This window comes from Oryza glaberrima, chromosome 3 (genome assembly GCF_000147395.1).
Source record: "Oryza glaberrima chromosome 3, OglaRS2, whole genome shotgun sequence".
Classification (NCBI taxonomy): domain Eukaryota; kingdom Viridiplantae; phylum Streptophyta; class Magnoliopsida; order Poales; family Poaceae; genus Oryza; species Oryza glaberrima.
In genome coordinates, this window is record NC_068328.1 from 8269067 (window position 1) to 8287915 (window position 18849).

The following is an 18849-nucleotide window of genomic DNA, read 5'->3' on the forward strand; positions in this document are numbered from 1 at the left end:
GCTAATACGAGGTGAAAACAGATGCTTTGCTTGGATAACCTTCTTAATCACAATAGCTGAGTTGCGTCAAACTCCATTCCGGAAAAGAAAATAGCTCCATCATACATCCATACGTAGCCAGTAGGCGGTGGCGTGTTGCCAAGACATCATGGTTTAGCGACGGGGGCAAGTTGTTTGTACTTGATTATACATAACTATTTTTAAATTATAGTCGTGTGTTAATCTATGTAGATAAACGTATACTTAAGTATGAAATATCTACATTTAGCGATATGTTTATAAGTATCCATCATTTATTTTTGATAGTAATATATGTTAAAAGACGGTGTTATATTTGCCGAGTGAGTATGCGTGCGCATATGATCCGCGCACAATAGACAGAGAGTTCCACATCCATGATCCGTCGTGTTTGAAAAATGTTTGCCATTAAGAAAGGATATCACAATTTGTTTCTCCACTAAAGAAAGAGATAGGCATCAAGTACTTCACCTTGCTCTTGCTGATCGTATATCTCAATTATACTTAGCTTAAACGGTGGGCAATCCTCAATTGCCATCTGCTGGTCATCGTGACAAAGAAAAAACATTTTATCAATAAACATTTATATTTATATTATGTACTTGGTGATTTAAAAGGAAAACTTAAAATCAACTTTAAAATTAAGTTTCGGTCGCTGCGATAAAAAAAAGGTGAATGATAGGAGGCTACAACCCTTTTCTTTCATTGGATTTTGCCAGATTCACGGATTATTTGCTATATGCTTCCAAAAGCATTTTTAAGAGAATATTATACTAATGTTTTGTTTAAATTACTTGTTCAAATATATTGGTTAAGTTCATTTATGGGATATTTAATTACATCATACTCGTATCAATAGACAATGGAATAACACGTTTAGTCAAGTAGATAATATCACAGGTTCTTTGTGAATGCGATTCATGGATTATTTATATTAAAAAGATAGCAAGAGATGGATTGGGAGACTAATTTTCACCGAACTTCGGCTTACAAAGATACCACGTTTATGTGAGGGACTTTGAGGCGAATCTCGGTTGATCCCAAGCCTCACCAGGTAACCACCGAGATCGAGCTTGGTTCCTAGGTTGTCTTGCCTTGCGGAGGTGGAGCAACGCCTTCACAAACTTCCTAGGTTGTCTTGCCTGCAAGTGCTGGATACTTGCGTATAATGTCCAACCGGCTAGGATGAGAAGATATAAGATTAACAAACTTGAAGACGAAGGCCAACCACCGATCGCCAAGTGCTCAAGCCAAGTCCTGGCACTCACAAACTCAGATCCTGCAAGAAATCCACTCCAATCTTAGTTTCAAAACAAAAAGGTGATGCGCCTTGAGCCATTTCACTGTTTAGCTTTCATTTGTGGGGTTAGCAAGCCTTTAGAGAATCATCCATTGGACTAATACATGTGTTCAACACTTAACTAGCTCACTTGTACTTTAATTATTGCTGGAGGTAGGCCATAAGATTTTTTTAGCTGGCATGCATCATCATATGGTAATGAAGCATAATGGAGCATGGCGAAGCCATGAGAAGCATAGCGAGGCATGGCAGAGCGAAGCGAAATGCAGCAAAGCAGAGCCAAGCCAGGCGGAACATTGCGAAGCGATCTGGAGTCGGGTGAAGCTGTTGAGTCCAAGATTGCGATCGGCCTATGGAACATATGACAAAGGCCACCCTAAAATGCCTTCCGAGAAAGGACTGTCCCAGTAGGCGACCTATGCATAACCCACTAAAAACAAAAAATATATCTGTAAATATTTCTATCAAAGGGATTGAAATATAAAAGCCTATGTAAGCCAAACCCTAGGATTAGCTGTTTGAGCTATAAATTTATAAATATCCCAAAAAAACACTATAAGACATTGGAAAAAATAATACATATCTTGCTGTTCCTTCATCCCAACAATTACTACTATTATTATCAATCATCTAAAACCTGTAACGGCACACTTTCGTCCATGACTGATGCTGATGAAGTTCTCCGTAATGATATGTCGTGGAGTTGTTTGTTTCTAACTATCAACACGCTACACGCAGTGGCGGAGCTACCACAGGGTCTCTGGGGTCTCGAGAACCCACTACCGTACTGTAACCATGGGAGATCCCATGAAGACCCCACTAAAACTTTCTGTTATACATCTATTAGAAGAGGGGGCTATAATTTTATATAGTTTATTCAAACCCTCTAGTTAATCTTTTCTGGATCCATCCCTGGCTACACGTGGTTGTCATGTTAGGTTGTGGGGCTTGCGAACTGTGTTTTCCTCGTGTCTCCTTTGGAATGGAGGGAAATTAAAGTATTTGAGTTCGTATGGGTTACTTATTTGAATTCTAAGTTCAAACCGGTACTGATGTCGCATGAACTTCACAGAAATTTCATGCGAGAATCACGTCAGGAATATGAAAGGCTCAAAGAGGGGAAAAAAACATGCAGCACGAACCGAGGCCCACCGGACCGGGCACATGCGCGGCCACTGGCAGGCGGGGGCTACCGCTGGCTGCGGGGGCTGCGGGCCAGAGTCTAGGCTGGACTGGCCGGACGGGAATCGCCTCCCCGTCTCGCACCTGCCAATCAGCATCGGCCGGCGACCACACACACGAGTACACGACACATCCGATCCCCATCCGTCCTCCGTACGTGCCAATGAAATATTCGGCCGGTGGGGCGGAGGCACGCTGTCTGCAGCCAGACGCAGACCACCGGCGAGTGCGATCCGAGTGGCCGAGCCCGAGAGAAAAACCACGGCCACACCAAACCCGCCGTGCGGGGGAAGAAAAAAAGCACAATATTCTCCCTCTCGGCCTCTCCTCGCCGTAGTGCCCCCTCGGACCTCGGTTGATTTTTTGGTTCGCGCACGTCACCACCGAGAGTCCACCACCGCGGCGCACGGGAGGAGGCCCGATTCGATTCCACTCGCCCGTTCGTTCGCTCGTCCTATTTTTTTCTTCCCCCCACCACGGCAATTTTTTCTCTCCCACGGCCGCCACGCCACTGCCAGTCAACAGCTGCACCTGGGCTCCTCCTCTCCTCGTCGCCGTCACCGTCGCGCGCCGTCGTGTTGGTGGTGGTGGTGGTGTGCGGGCGGGCGCCGCTCGCGTCCCCGTGACGCTGCTTCCCAGCGCCGCTGCCTCCGCCTTCCACGCCGCGTGGGCGCGAAGGCGGGGCTTGGGAGTTGGAGGAGGAAGGATAGGGGCACGGCACGGGTGGCAGTAGTGCAAGGCAAGCAGGTCCCCGTGTATAATTCGGGCGGCGGCGGCGGCGGGTTGGATCGGGGAATCGGCGACGCGGGCCAGAGGAGGAGGAGGATGGGGCAGCAGGCGGCGGAGGCGCAGCCGCTACTGCTGCAGGGGGACCAGGTGGACGCCGAGTGGGGCTGCAGGCCGCACCGCATTGTACTTTTCGTCGAGCCGTCGCCCTTCGCGTCAGTGCTCTCTCTCCTCGTAGTCCTACTAGTCAGATCATCGTACTAGCTTAGATCAGATCGAGATGTCAAACCTGCCGCTCTTTCGATCTATTGAACTGCAAAGTCAATAGTTTTTGCTCGTTGCTGTTTCGCAGTTACATCTCTGGGTACAAGAATCGCTTCCAGAACTTCATCAAGCATCTGCGAGAGATGGGCGATGAGGTATATGATCTTTTTACTTCATCTGGCTGCTGGCTGCTTGTGTGTGTAGGGCGTGTATATACCTTGGAATTGACGTGTGCTCTTTCGAAACAGGTGTTGGTGGTGACCACGCACAAGGGAGCTCCCGAGGAGTTCCATGGAGCTAAAGTCATTGGTTCGTGGAGGTAATCCAATACAAACTAGAAACTACTTTTACCTTCCATTTAGCATTCGGTCTACCTGAGGAGCACCAAACACAGAATACAAGAATTACTTTCCTGAAAGCACAAAACTTGCTCTCACTGCGAAATAGGGCCTTACTCGCATGCTGAAGCAAAAGGAAACAATGCAAGCGAAGTGTCATCTAGTCAACTAGCATGCTGATTTGGAACATGTGCTTGTTGTGAGGTGAAATTGGTGATGTTGCACTTGTTTTCCAATATTTTGTCTGGTCAAGTCGTCAAGTATATATATTTTAGAGGACACTAGAATTCTTCTTGTTGAAATTTCTTCTATCTGCATGCACTTAATTGCCTAAATTTCTATTTCTCAGTTTTCCATGTCCGTTATACCAAAATGTTCCACTCTCGCTGGCGTTGAGCCCTAGGATATTTTCGGCGGTGGCTAAATTTAAGCCGGACATAATCCATGCTACTTCACCTGGAGTTATGGTAATCATTAAAAACCCAATAGGTATCATTGTCCTTTCTTTTTGTACTTTCTCACTATATATTGTGATTTCAGGTTTTTGGTGCTCGCTTTATCGCAAAGATGCTTTCAGTCCCAATGGTGATGTCATATCATACCCACCTTCCAGCGTGAGTTTCTCTTCTTAAAATCATGAATACTTCTGCGATATGAGTCCTGCATGCATAATATTGTTACGAGCAGATCTTACAGCCTCTAAATTAGGGACCAGATATAGTACTGTAGGGCAAGACCATCATAGTCCAGTGATTTCCCTGGCAGAGATATTTACTTTCGAAATTTTGGGAAAAAAAACACATTACTATGTCATGCTATTGGAGGATTAAAAAAAAACTTGGATGCATATGCATGGAATCAACAGGCAAAAGTGTTGCCTCCCCAATGTTGATTAAAGCATCCAACCGAGGCACATCATTACAACACTAATTCTTTCTGTTGCAAATTATAATACCTGGTGTTGATTCTTGAGCTGAATTCTTGTCATGACTTTCAGGTATATACCAAGATACAATTTAAATTGGTTACTTGGACCCACATGGAGTCTTATAAGTAAGCATAACATCACCTCTCAGTTTGTTCTTCATAAAAGAAATAATCTGACAGCAAAAATACAACTGTTCTTTCTCATTAAATTTGTACTGACACTCTTATTTTGTTTTGAAGGATGTCTTCATAGGTCTGCAGATCTTACTCTAGTTCCGTCAGTAGCTATTGCCGAGGACTTTGAAACTGCGAAAGTAGTATCAGGTTAAACAATTAAGATAAATCTATATTTCTTCATTTCATTCCTTCATCCATCATAACCGTAGTTTCCTTGTCTCTTCAGCAAACAGAGTTCGGCTTTGGAACAAAGGTGTTGATTCTGAAAGTTTCCATCCTAAATTTCGGAAGCATGAAATGCGCATTAAATTGAGGTTTGACCTATTTCTTTAATATTCAATATCAGTATGTGAAAAAAAATTGTGCATAGCTAACTTATTTTCCTTTTTCTCTCTTGTTAGTGGTGGTGAACCAGAAAAACCACTCATAATACATGTGGGTCGTTTCGGGCGTGAAAAGAATTTGGATTTTCTGAAAAGGTAATCTTTTTGGCTTGTACATATCACTGTTTGTCAGTGTAAAATCAACTCCAAACAAAATTTGAAGAATATAGATGGGGGAAAAATGGAAAGAGAAAGCTCCTCAACTAACAATGGATTATTTCATAGTACATCCGTCCCAAAATATAACAACCTAGAACCGGATGTGATATTTCCTAGTATTATGAATTTGGACAACTACAGTGAAAACATCTGTGGCATGTTGTTTTCTCTGGCATGGCCATTTTCGTTAGTTGTCCCTGAGTTAGCATAACTTGCAATCGTCTTAGCCTTTTAGCTTGAATCATGCTTGTAATATGACTTACATGGTCCTGTTTATGACTTTAACCAAGCAGCCATTTCAAATTCGTCACATGTATCATAGATCACTTATCTGTATGTCACATGTTCACTACATGGTTGTTATTTTGTCATGTCATCAGAACTTTGCTTATTTTGGTGACAATACAGGGTTATGGAAAGGCTCCCAGGAGTAAGAATTGCTTTTGTTGGTGACGGACCATACAGGTGCATTCCTTAATGTTAAATATTTTTCGTTATCAACAAGACTCATACATGATAACATATATATTGAAATGACACTATTTGGAGCACTTCAGTTTTATCTTTTGCGTATGACTGGTATTATATGCACAACTGTAGGTGCCTAGCCATCTGTTTGATCCCTATAGTTTCATCTTGAATTTGGAGAAACTTATGCGGCCTGTTTAATCTTTGGCAGGGCTGAGCTGGAAAGAATGTTTACTGGCATGCCTGCAGTATTCACTGGAATGCTCCAAGGCGAGGAGCTTTCACAAGCATATGCCAGTGGCGACTTGTTTGCAATGCCTTCAGAATCTGAGACACTTGGTCAAGTAGTGCTGGAGTCCATGGCTTCTGGAGTCCCAGTTGTCGCTGCTCGTGCTGGAGGTATACCTGATATAATACCCAAGGACAAGGAGGGTAAAACCAGTTTCTTGTTTACACCCGGGGATCTCGACGAGTGTGTGAGGAAGATCGAACAGCTCCTTTCGTCGAAGGTTCTAAGAGAATCCATTGGAAGGGCTGCTAGGGAGGAGATGGAGAAGTGTGACTGGAGAGCAGCCTCGAAGACAATACGCAATGAGCACTACTGTACCGCAACGTTGTACTGGAGGAAGAAAATGGGCAGAACTAACTAGGTTTCGCTTATCGATTCAGGAATCGTTCACCGCCGTCTCCACCTAGTTACTGTTAATAACCAAAGAGTTTGTACATTCTATCCAACAGCAGCTCGCGAGTTTGTGCGGCTAGCTGCATTCATGTGTTCACAAATCACAATCATGGGATGGCCACTGACCAAAAGCTTGTATGCGAGTCATGTACATTAGACAGCTCTTTGAGATTGGCGATTACTATCGAAGTGCTAACTGCTAATTTAGAATACTGGAGGAGTTGCCTGCTGTAGTGCTGTCTCTAGAGTGAAAGTTGAATTGTGTGTTGTTACTGTGAGCTGCTACTGCCAACTTTCTGCCTTTCTGGTAGCTTTGCTACCTTTGCTTTTTGAACATTGCCATAGCGTAAAACCTGGAGACTACGGCTGTGTTAGATCCAAACTTTGGATCTAAACTTTCAACTTTTTCCATCACATCAACCTTACATACACACATAACTTTTCAGTTACATCGTAACAATTTCAACCCAAACTTTCAACTTTGGAAGGAACTAAACACAGCCTGCTGCATTTTTTCATGCCGACTGCGAGCTTGGCAGAGTGTTGAGTCTGTTCCACCAGCAGAAGTGTGATCTGTAACCCTGTATCGGCCGGCAGTTAAGCTGCAGGTCTAAACAGCACATTTCACGCATACCTATCTTATCATAATATTTATGTATACAGGAATATTATTAACTTATATAAGCACAAAAGCGAAGATGAAGTCAAACAGCAAGAAATACGTCCTGATGTAAATATGTACTACTTATTGTCCAACTCCACCAAAGGCTGCAGTACTTAAAAACAAAGCTACAACTTAGGAAGAAAGGGTCAAACAGCAAGAAATACGTCCTGTTGTAAAAATGTAATGTCCAACTCCGACAAAAGGCTGCAGAACTTAAAAACAAAGCTACAACTTTATACTTCACAAGATGAATCAACAAATTGAATGAGCGCGGAAAAATGTGGACTTAATATGGTTTTCCACAGAACATATACAACTATTGCAGCAAAACTAACACTACTTAAAACAAAGCTACAACTTTCCATTTTACAAGATGAATCAACAAATTGTATGAGTGCCCCAAAATGCGGACTTAATGTGGTTTTCCACATAACATATACAACTATTGCAGCAAAACTACACTATCTCTATCAACACAATCCCCTCCGCCCCGAAAAAAAAAGGTGATATCCATGCAAACAGCACAAGCAACATGTTTTCATTGACAATTAATTAACACCACAATATTACTCCCTCCGCCAAGAAAAAAGGTGGTTTTCATGCACTATGGCATAAGAAACATGTAATTGTGCACAGTCGATGTCTCAGCAAGCAGGTTTTCTGTCTCTGCTCATTACTTGTTTGCATTTGACTTGCTGAACAATTAAACAGAAAGGCCATGGACCGTGACAGTAGTAGAAAATCATCAGCTGTACGTTTGGAGAATTGGACCTTCCATGTACTGAATGGCCCTATCCATTATGCTCACCAACAAAATGGTAAGTTTTCAGAGGAATTGCAGCTGCAGATGCATCTCACTACAAAATCAGTCCTGAAGTATGTACGGGTAACAACAAGTAACAACTGCAAGTCACAGATGAGAAGCTTCAAGCTATTGCTGTAGACTTTTGGCATTTGAAGCAGTATTGTTATTCATCTTGCAGCACTATCATGACTTCTCCACCTTGACTGAGAATGCTGTCTAGAAATGCAATAAGTTTTTCTTTGTCCTGAAACTCCTTGGGTGCAGAAAAATCACTATCCAAATTAAACCAAGTGCCATTAATGCTTCGAATTGCCACCCAATGCCGGCCAGTCCAAAGCCCTCTGAACCTCCTGACGGGTACATTGATCATCAGACCAAACAATGCATCTGCATCCAGATCGATTGAAGAAGCCCCTTTCCGATGATCATGCCAGATTACCTTCTTCTTTCTAGCTTCTAATGCTGTGATGAGTACATTTACATCATAGTTCCCGGTGAATACGTTGTGGTGGGGCTTAAAAATCAATGACATAGGAGTCCAGTGCTCCTTATTTGGATCAATCTGGACGAGATTTCCAGCAATCCCATCTAACTCAGCTCGGGTGAAAGATTCCTTTTCCTGAACCATACAAAGCATAATTGACAGTTAAAAATCAGTACACCCATGCTGTTTCTGGTAGGATCACACTACCTTTTCTGATTTGGTCATAAACGGTTAAGCAGGCAGGAATTGAAAAACACTTGTTTGTAATGCTCATGCAATCATATAGACTCCTTGCTTGCAAGTACAAAATTACTCTCAGATTCACATAAGCAGCAATTTCACATGTCGTGAAGAAAATCAACAGGACATAAAGATTTATCTCTACTAAGCTATCAGCTGAAATTCATGATTGACGAGAGCTTTAATTATGATTGAACAAAAGCGTGCTAGACGAATGTGAAATAGATATAAATGTGATGCGCGGTTGACGAATTCATGGAAAACATTGTCCAATCCGCCGAACCGTTCCAACAAATAACACTGAGAGTGACCGACTTAAGTATGCTGTAGCTTTCAGATGCGAAAGAACACTATTCCAGTTTTCCTGCGTCCAATATCGTGAGATATTTCACCAGCACACAAGTTTTGATGACATCGATTCACATGGAAAAAAAAAATGCACATCATGGACAACAGAATTGGAGTACAACGTTCAACTGCTAACAATTTCCTCACTAATATCGATTAGTGACATAAGCCACGCAAAATAAGGAAATCATACGAAAAAGGAACGGAAGTTATGTGAAACTCTCGAGAGAAAAAAAAGTAGAGACGGTAGATAGAACTTCTTTTGTTTAGAACACAACAGGATAACACCGGAGGGGAGAGAGACGACAGACGAGCTACCTGCATAAGGTTGTTGAGGGCGTGGAGGAGACAGAACTGCAGCCGTTGCCTCTCGTGATACACCTTGCTGCTTCTGCTGCTGCCGCCGCCGCCGCCCATCGCACTCGATCCCTCCTCGTCTTGTTTTGCTTCCGATTTGGGCCCCGATTCCATGCGGAGATGGTGCAGGGAGGAGAAGGAGGGTTCGGGTGCGAAGGAAAGATTACAGCGGCCCAAGATTCCTCCTCTTTCTTCTCGCCGCCGCCCGACGGCCGCCGCGCCGCTACCCCCGGCAGGAACTTCTGGGTCGTCCTTCCCTTCTTTACCAAACGCAACAGCACACAGGACAGGAGATTCACCGAGTCCCGGACTCAGGACACGTCGCGTGTTGTGGTCATTGCTATTTCGCGAATACAATTTCGAAAAGAATTCTCTCGATCTCGCTTCCTATAACTTTTTTGCTACCGAAAACTTATATACTACCGGTCACTGAAATTAGGAAAAACTTCAGCCGACAAAACTATAACATTGCAAAATCACGAGTTAAAAACACATGTTGAAAAATATTATCTTATGTGTCATTGATACATCTGTTTAGACTTCACATATTATGATACTTTACTACTCGCTTATTTTTATGATGGCAATTTTTAAAAAATTTCTCAATTAGAAACTCCAATTAGAATTGCTGAAACAACATCACTTTTACAGCTTTACCCTCTTTTCTAGGGTAGGGAACTGTTTACACTAAAATTGTATGTGCTCTAAATATTCGTAGTTTCAAAAGTAAACATATATAATAAAGAACTCTAGGTTTTTAACCATACCAGCAACCTCAAATTCTCGCTTCATCGCATAAGCATGGGTTTGGTTAAATGATTGGAATCGGTTGGGTCGGGATAAACCTATTTTTTGGGTGTTTGATTTGGATGTAAGTGAGATGGAATGTTCCTTGAAAATAAATATTCCTCCTAAATTCGAATTAGCACTATACTTAGAGCATCTCTCCAACAGATGCCTAAACAGGTCCCAAAAATTAAATTTTAGGATTTTAGTTCAAAGGAAAGCTCCAACAGCTGCCCAAACTTGCTCCCAAAAATCCCCCACGCCCAATCCAGTCCCAAAACCGAGTCAGATTTGGGGCAGCCCTGGGTGTTCCCAATCGCAGCGATCACACGTAGATTTCTTTGCTCGCGCCAATTTCTTCCTCCTCCCTCCTCTCCTCGCCGTGCCCTGCTGCCGTCGCTCAGTCCCCTCTCCTAGCTCGCATCAGACGCCGCCACCCTGCCGATATCGGGCTTTCTCCGTTCCATTCGTCTCTGTCCAGACCGGCACCTCCATCCACGCCGTCGTGGCCGTTGTCGTCCACGCCGCTAGGGCCATCTGTTTGCATACTATCGGCAGGTCATCCTGATCCACCCGCCGATCTGTAAGCTGCTCAAGCCCTAGTACTGAATGAACCTAACGGCCTGTTTGGTTGGAGGGAGTTTTTAGGAGGGATTGGGAGTTTAGAGGGATGAGGCTATTAAGAGTTTTGTTTGGTTGGGAGACATGAGAATTTTGGTAGGATGAGGATAGGGAATTGAGGAAGGAACTCCCTCCTTTTCAATACCTGGGTAGGGGCGGGTAATTGGGAGGGAATTCCTCCTTTACTTTTTCTAAGCAAATCTCAGCCATCCCTTTTTATTAATGACATAATCTCCAACTAAACTCCCTATCAATTTCCATCACCTCTACCAAACAAGATATTAGGATTAAAAATCAAATTCCCATCTTAATCTCATCATCAATTCCCTCGTGTAAACTCCCAATCCCCTTCCCTCGAGTTACCAAACAAGCCGTAAAGAAAGTTTTGACGATGTGTATCGTTGTACTTTTTCTAGAGCAAATTGAATCTGAATATTGTTTGGTGGATGTCTATTTGCTATTTTGCTTGCACACAATGACAAATATGGTGTTAAGTTTTGGTTGATTGAGAAATCATTATTTTGAGGTTAAATTGTCAGATGAGGGCAACACTGCACTTGGTTTTCAGTTTGCTCAATGTTTTTCAATTTGCAACACTACACTGCACTGCCTGTCATGAAGCAATTGCATACTGAAGCTTCAAGAGATTCTGCAAGCTATCAAGTCTTTGATGCTGAATAATTTGGCATTGGTAGTACTGACATTGCTGAACTGAATAATCTGGTTTAGAATGTAGTCTGAAAATCTAAACCATATTATGCGTGTGGTACAGTCAAAATTTCAGCAAATAATAATATGTTTATGCCTTTTTACATAACTCAGGAAAAGGAGAGGGCATGACCTAGCCTTATTCTTGTGATGATTTGTGACACCAAATCAGGGAAGGAGAGGGCTAGAAATGGTAATGTTTGTTGGCAATCATAATTGGACTTCAGAAATTCAATGTATTTGTTAGGAATTCACCTAGATATATTCACGGATATTATGAATTCAAGGGATTTGTTTTGTAGCGATTTCAGGGATCCCTGTTTATGGTTATACTTTTTTTAGATAATGGAAGCTTTATTAATCTCAGTAAAACTCTATCAAGTGATACAATTATTCTGAGAGCACCTCTGGCTTCTGCACCCAAAGAGTGCACACAACCAACAAGAAAGAAACAAAAGATAAACTCATCATCCAAATAGCATGGACAAAAAGAACTTCAGGAGCCCTCTAACCGTAGCCTAGAACGCCACCCATGCGCCGGAGTAGAAAACTCCATGGCCACTAGCTCCAATTGTTGACAAGCCGCAATGATAGTACCCCGCAAATTGACCTTCTGAAGGATAGCCCATGAGCGGAGCCAATGTGTAATAAAAAAGATAACCTGCAAAGGAGAAGATATGTTTTTTCTTTCAAAAACCACATCATTTCTGCAAAGCCAAATAGACCAAATAGTGGTAGTTGCCCCTAATAAGACCAAAGATCTCAAATTGCATGGTTGTCTTCTTATCCAATGCCCAAACATATGAATTGTACTATTAGGTAAACTAATATTCGAAGCAAACTGGATTAAAGACCAAACTGCGCGGGCAAAACGACAATCAAAGAACAAATGATTAATAGTTTTATCTTTGTGGCAGAAAGAACAAGACTTGTTTCCTCTCCAATTCCTTTTAATAAAATTATCTTTTGTTAAGACTACTCCATGACGTAAGTACCATAAGAAGATCTTAATCTTTAGGGGGCTTTGATCATCCAGATTCTTTTGTTTATATTGGGAACATCGGTCTGCACCAACGCAAGATAAAGAGATTTAACCGAGAATCTGTCATCAGTGGTTAGATTCCATTTAAACTCATCTTGGTCGTGAGATAATATAATATTAGCGTTGCGTGAGAGAAGGTGATTCTACGCCACTAACTTAGAGCGAGTAAGGTCTCTGCGCCAAGAAAGTTTATGGTTATACTTTGTCCTCATTTTCAATTTCAAGGAAAGCTTGTAAGCATTTGCCAATTATAGTCATCCCAAGATCCATGATTGTTGGAGAGCTCAGTTTCAGCACATATGTTTCGTCAAACCAGAACTTTGTCATAGTGTAATCTTTACTTGACCTAGATCCATGTCATAATGCAAGGCTTACTAGCTGCTGGCACCCTCACCGTGCCGCAGGCTGGCCGCGCACTGCCCGGGCTGCCGGCTCCCAGCTGCAATGCCCCGATCGCCTAACCGTCATGTCTCTGTGGTGATTGCTTGCTAGCCTGCTAACGACTACTCCCTCCGTCCCAAAAAAAGGCAAACCGTGGGTTCACGTGCCAACGTTTGACTGTCCGTCTTATATGAAATTTTTTTATAATTAGTATTTTCATTGTTGTTAGATGATAAAACATGATTAACACTTTATGCATGACTTATCTTTTTAATTTTTTTATAATTTTTTCAAATAAGACGGACGGTCAAACGTTGGACACGGAAATCAGGGTTTGTCTTTTTTTGGGACGGAGGGAGTATGTGGCCGCGATCGGCCTGCCATGCCCTGATCTTGCCAACGATCGGCCTAGTAGTGACATACTCCCTCCGTTTTTTAATAGATGACGCCGTTGACTTTTTCTCACATGTTTGACTATTCGTCTTATTTAAAAAATTTATGCAAATGTATAAGATATAAATCACACTTAAAGTACTATGAGTGATAAAACAACTCATAACAAAATAAATTATAATTATGTAAATTTTTTGAATAAGACGAATGATCAAACATGTGAGAAAAAGTCAACGACGTCATCTATTAAAAAATTGAGGTAGTACAAGAGAAACCAGATTGCTAGAAACAGTTGAAGAGGACCCACCAGCGATGATGTGGCATAATTCAATGCTTTTGGGAACTAAAAATAGGGAAGCTCGTGGACAAGGGGGTGATTTTTGGGCTCAAATTGTTTTGGGATGACCCCAATCTGAGATTTTTGGGAGTTAAATTTTAGGCATCTATTGGAGATGCTCTTAACAACTAGTGGACCAATTCAACCACTTCCTCTCATTGATTGTGGACCACACCCTCCGATTCCTTAAAAAAAAATCATCACATCCCTCACGCCAAAATACATACAAATGGTCCCTTTGAATCACATGAGTGGAAAACGGAGGAATAGGAAAAACATAGGATTATAACAGAAATGCAAATGTAAAACAAATGATTACAAAACACAATAAAAACATGTGAATGACCGTTTGATTGAGCCACAAGAAAAATACATGAATTTGAGGAGAGACAAAAACTCAAAGGAATTTTTCCATGAAGTTCTACCTCATGTTAAACTTTCTCAAAAACTTGTATGAGAAGAAACATTCCATAGGAATTTCATTGGATCTCATGGGGTATTCAAAGAGCGAAATCCTCTAAAATTTCTATAAATTCCCTTTGAATCAAATAGAGCCATCCCATTCCAAAACAAGGGATGGACCTAAGTACCTAATATATCCCACCTCATCCCAAATCAAATACATGAGTGTTGTTTTGAACACAATCTAAGATGAGAATTTGTTTTCGCCGCTCATTGAAATCATATCTATTGCGCCATCGACAATTTTGAGATCCTCCCGTTTGTCATTACTTAGTTGGCGCTCTACTGCTCATCCCTATTTATCTTCTGTCATTCCTCTCTATCAATAGTGCTTGGTCAACAAATTTGCCCCGAAAGACGATTAAATAAATTTTATGGTGGGAGAAAACACATGTTTTTTTTTAAAAAAAAAACTTCAAAAAAAAATCAGCATTACAGTTGTCATAAGAATGGGAAAACCTGCAACGTCCCAAACAAGGCCTTGCAAAGGATCATAAGGTCTTCCCAGCGCTGATGACTGGAGTGATGAGAACGATGGGCGATCCAACGAGAAATCAAGGGCAGCAGCATATTCCAAGGGTTCGACTTACCGTCGGTAACCGCGTGTTTATCGCGATTACCGGCTTTATCGCGGGGTACGGTAATATAAATACCGCGGTAACCTACTTAAATTCAAATAAATTTAAAAAATAATTTGAATTTTTGATAAATTTTGCACCGTTTCGTACGGTTTTTCGCGGTAACCGTGCTTACTGCCGGGGCAGAGTAACCCCGCCCCCGGCGGTTTGGGAAACCTGGGGGCGGTTTGGGAAACCTGATTCCAACTCGCAGGAACTCAAGTATACTCAACGCAGCAGTACAGCGCGAGAAAACCATGTTAACAGTAAATCTATTTATACATCGCTGTCCAGTCTTCTCCTATGAAGTGTACAGACTGCGCCATCTCCACAACACGCCAAGCCGTGAGATATTCTGCAATATCCCTCTGTTCCCTTTTCATCTGAACTAAAAACCTGAAGGGAAAAAAAAAGGCCCACTGTTTCACGGTTGAAGAACTCGTCGATTTAATTTTGTCAAATCTAATCTTTAAATTTTAACTATTCGTGTAGGAGTACGCTCCATCTCTGTCGAATTAAACCGTGTTTTTAACGTAAGACGACCAATTTAAAAAGAGTCGAAGTGGTCTGAAGTCTGAACTCTGAATTTTGTTGGGGGAAGAACCGAAGAGGCAGTGCCGTAAAGGCAAAAGAAACAAGAAACACGGCCCGAGTCTAGTCGACCACGCCCCGCGTCCGTCTTCCCCCCCAAAACTTCAGCAAAAGCAAACGAAGTCTTCTCAGATTAATTCTCGCGTCGTGTCAGACCACGCTGCCGCGGGGGATCTGCCGGGTGGCGAGGCTGCGGAGATGTCGGACGCGCTGATCAACGGCGTCGCCGGCGCCGGCGGCGGGATCATCGCCCAGCTCCTCACCTACCCGCTCCAAACCGTACGCGCCACCTCTCCTCCATCCTTGGATTGCTAGATTGTTTGGGTCAATTGCTTGGTTGTTTAATAACGGAGGGTTTGGGGGTGGGTGCGCAGGTGAACGCGCGGCAGCAGACGGAGCGCGACCCCTCCAAGCCGGCGTTCAAGGACGGCGCCGTCCGCCAGATGTGCCTGGTGCTTCTCCTCCTCCTCCTCCTCCTCCCCAAATTCCCTTCTCGTGTTCATGCGAGCTGACGAGCAATCTAACCCGACCCGAGTCTAATGCTACCGCGATCTCTTTGTTCTTCTGTTCTTCTGTGGTAGGTGGTGAAGCATGAAGGGTGGGAGCGGCTGTACGGCGGCCTCATGCCCTCGCTTGTTGGCACTGCGGCCTCCCAGGTTGCTTTCGTTTTGCTGATCGATTTTCACCAGCTTCCCTGCCTTGTTGGAGGATTAGCTGTACCAGCTTCTGAATCGAATCATTGTGTCTGTAGGGTGTCTACTATTACTTCTACCAGATATTCCGGAGCAGGGCGGAGGCCGCGGCTCTCCAGCGATCCAGGAGAGGAATCGGCGATGGATCCGTCGGGATGCTCCAATCCCTCACTGTCGCTGCGCTTTCTGGGTAATCCTATTTTGCTTGTGCGTCTGCCATTGGCTTATGCTGTTATGCATTGTGTTGTCTTTTTCTCCGTATGATAGTTGTAAGCTCATTCTTGTTCTTAATGGTTTACTTATGATGAACAACCTTCGGTGCTGTTGTTTTGTTTGCGCAGATGTGTTAATGTACTTCTCACAAACCCAATTTGGGTAATTGTTACACGAATGCAAGTAAGTAATGCACATTATTGCAGTATTATTTCCCAACTGACTACTTTTAGTGTAATAAGAAATTCAGTGGCACATCCTGAAGTATAATTCATTCTTGTCTGCAGACTCACCGGAAGGCAAACAAACAGCAGAGTCCTCTGGATTTGACGTGTGTTCTTGACAAGGCCCTACAAGCTCCCGCTGTTGAAAACATACCTCACAAGACTATCCATGTTGTATGTAACTTTGATCATTTCCCTTTCAGGATGAGATACTCTATTCTTGCAATTACATGCTGCTGATTACTGGATCCAAGACTAACAGCTGTTCTTATATGGAAAAAAGGCCTCATTTAGTTTTTCCTAGGCCTCATCCCAGTTCCTAAACTGTTAGCTCAGCTTTTTTTTTTTTTGTCCCTAAACTGCGGATAAAACCCATCCTTCATCTCTGAAAACCAAGTAAAACTTGTCCTCCTAAGTACTTCATATAGTCAATATGCAAGTGCTAATTATTCAGACTTTGTTTGGGGCATGGTTGATTGACTCCGTTTGGCTGCAGATTCAGGACCTTTACAAAGAAGCTGGATTTTTGGGCTTCTGGAAAGGTGTAGTTCCAGCTCTTATTATGGTAAGTCTTATGTCGCATTTTCTTTTGCTAAGTTATTTCTTTTTTACAAGTTATTGTTTCCATGTTTCATCTGTCATCAGGTTAGCAACCCTGCAATCCAATTCATGTTGTACGAGACTCTTTTGAAGAAGTTGAAAAAGAGACATGCCTCTAATTTGAAGGGAGCTGATGGACTGACTGCTCTTGAAGTAAGCTTTTGGCTTTTGGCTTTTCTGGTGACTGGGATCATTGTACAGATTTATTAGGATATAACCAATTTGCATCATGCTAACTTGCTGCATTGGGGCCTGAATCTACCCGTAACGCTGACTTGAAAGTTTGTTCTTCTAGTAACGATGTTCCATGTCCAGTAATTATATGTTGCATGTCTTAACTTCATTTACCATGATGATTTGCTGAAAACACTAGTATTTCTTATATGCTCCTAATACTACTATTTCTTTGTTAGTTAGCTATGTTATAGACCGTCTTCATCTCACGCTGTAAAATCCTTGTTCAGATTTTCCTTCTTGGTGCTGTTGCAAAACTGGGTGCGACTGTTGTTACATATCCTCTTCTAGTTGTGAAGGTGATTATTTGAACACCAGTTACAGCAGCAGCCGTTTCTGTGCACAATTGAGCAGACATGTCAAGTTAAACCATGTTTTTTTTTCTACAGGCAAGACTTCAGGTGAAGCAAATAATTGATGATGACAAGAGGCACCGCTACAAAGGTACATCGCTGGCCTTTATTCTTTAAACTTCATTTTATTATTTAGAGTGAATTATTATTTAATGAGTGATGTTGCTCCATATCCTGTTTCTGATAGTCTTTACTTCTCTTCTGGTAATAATATTTGCTGTTCTCTGACTTTGTTACCAAATACGCTATGCAAATTTTATTGCTTGCAGGCACATTTGATGCGATCACAAAGATGATACGTTATGAAGGTTTGTCAGGGCTTTATAAAGGAATGAGCACAAAAATCGTACAAAGTGTTTTTGCTTCTGCTCTCCTTTTTATGATTAAGGAGGAACTGGTGAAGGGCGCTCGATTATTGGTAACCGGCAACACCAGCCTTGTTAAGAAGTTACCATCGAAGCCATTAAGATGATCTAGGTTGTACAAGAGTTAGTTCCCTACTTATACCACAATTGTTTCCATAAAGCGATGGACAGAGTTGCCAAGCGCCCCTGTTAGGAGATATCAAGTTATCTGTGAGACTCTGATCGACTGTAGGCTCTCCAAAAAAAGGAGATTAAAGATGTAGTACAATTACCACTGTGATTCTTGTAGGAACCAATAATGATGGTATATATTGGGTAGGCTATCTCTGTTGCTCGTGTAAAGTATACTGTTATGGAAGATTGAAACACTAGAAAATAAGTTGGCAATGAGAATCGCAAGCGCTAGTCATCTGTTCAGATTACTTGAGTTTCTTTAGCTTGTTTGTTAGAGCTAACCGAGAAGAGGATCGCAATCGTGAAAACTTCGCAAGTGTTCAGAACAAAAGTAGAAGTAGAAAATTTGGAGTTCCTGTCCATTTTTAGCATAACTGTGTCTATGGTGCGCCCCATCTGTCAATGTGGTTCTCAGGCAACTGTTCTGATACACAAGTGCTAATGAGCAATCTGACCCGACAAAAAGGAAATGAAATTTAATTTGATTATTTCAAACTCATTTTGGTGAAACTAAGCCTCCTTCTTTACTAAGAT

The 18849-nt window shown here is 42.3% G+C and overlaps 3 protein-coding genes across 3 annotated transcripts; 2 read left to right on the forward strand and 1 right to left on the reverse strand.

Moving 5' to 3' along the window:
- The first annotated feature begins 2711 nt into the window (after positions 1–2711).
- LOC127767171 (sulfoquinovosyl transferase SQD2-like) lies at positions 2712–6902 on the forward strand. Its single transcript, XM_052292419.1, has 11 exons — positions 2712–3441; positions 3579–3645; positions 3739–3809; positions 4178–4295; positions 4369–4442; positions 4826–4881; positions 4996–5079; positions 5159–5246; positions 5334–5411; positions 5883–5939; positions 6154–6902. Exons 1-11 carry the CDS (start codon positions 3326–3328, stop codon positions 6590–6592), a joined length of 1248 nt encoding a protein of 415 aa, XP_052148379.1. The 5' UTR covers positions 2712–3325; the 3' UTR covers positions 6593–6902.
- Positions 6903–7628: 726 nt separating this feature from the next.
- LOC127767172 (josephin-like protein) lies at positions 7629–9893 on the reverse strand. The gene is made up of 2 exons (XM_052292420.1): positions 9484–9893; positions 7629–8712 (listed from the first exon to the last, which is right to left on the reverse strand). Exons 1-2 carry the CDS (start codon positions 9634–9636, stop codon positions 8257–8259), a joined length of 609 nt encoding a protein of 202 aa, XP_052148380.1. The 5' UTR covers positions 9637–9893; the 3' UTR covers positions 7629–8256.
- Positions 9894–15458: 5565 nt separating this feature from the next.
- Positions 15459–18540, forward strand: LOC127765253 (peroxisomal nicotinamide adenine dinucleotide carrier). The gene is made up of 11 exons (XM_052290117.1): positions 15459–15739; positions 15835–15912; positions 16042–16116; positions 16212–16342; positions 16494–16548; positions 16653–16763; positions 17086–17154; positions 17235–17342; positions 17654–17722; positions 17813–17867; positions 18046–18540. Exons 1-11 carry the CDS (start codon positions 15659–15661, stop codon positions 18246–18248), a joined length of 1035 nt encoding a protein of 344 aa, XP_052146077.1. The 5' UTR covers positions 15459–15658; the 3' UTR covers positions 18249–18540.
- The last annotated feature ends 309 nt before the right edge of the window (positions 18541–18849 follow it).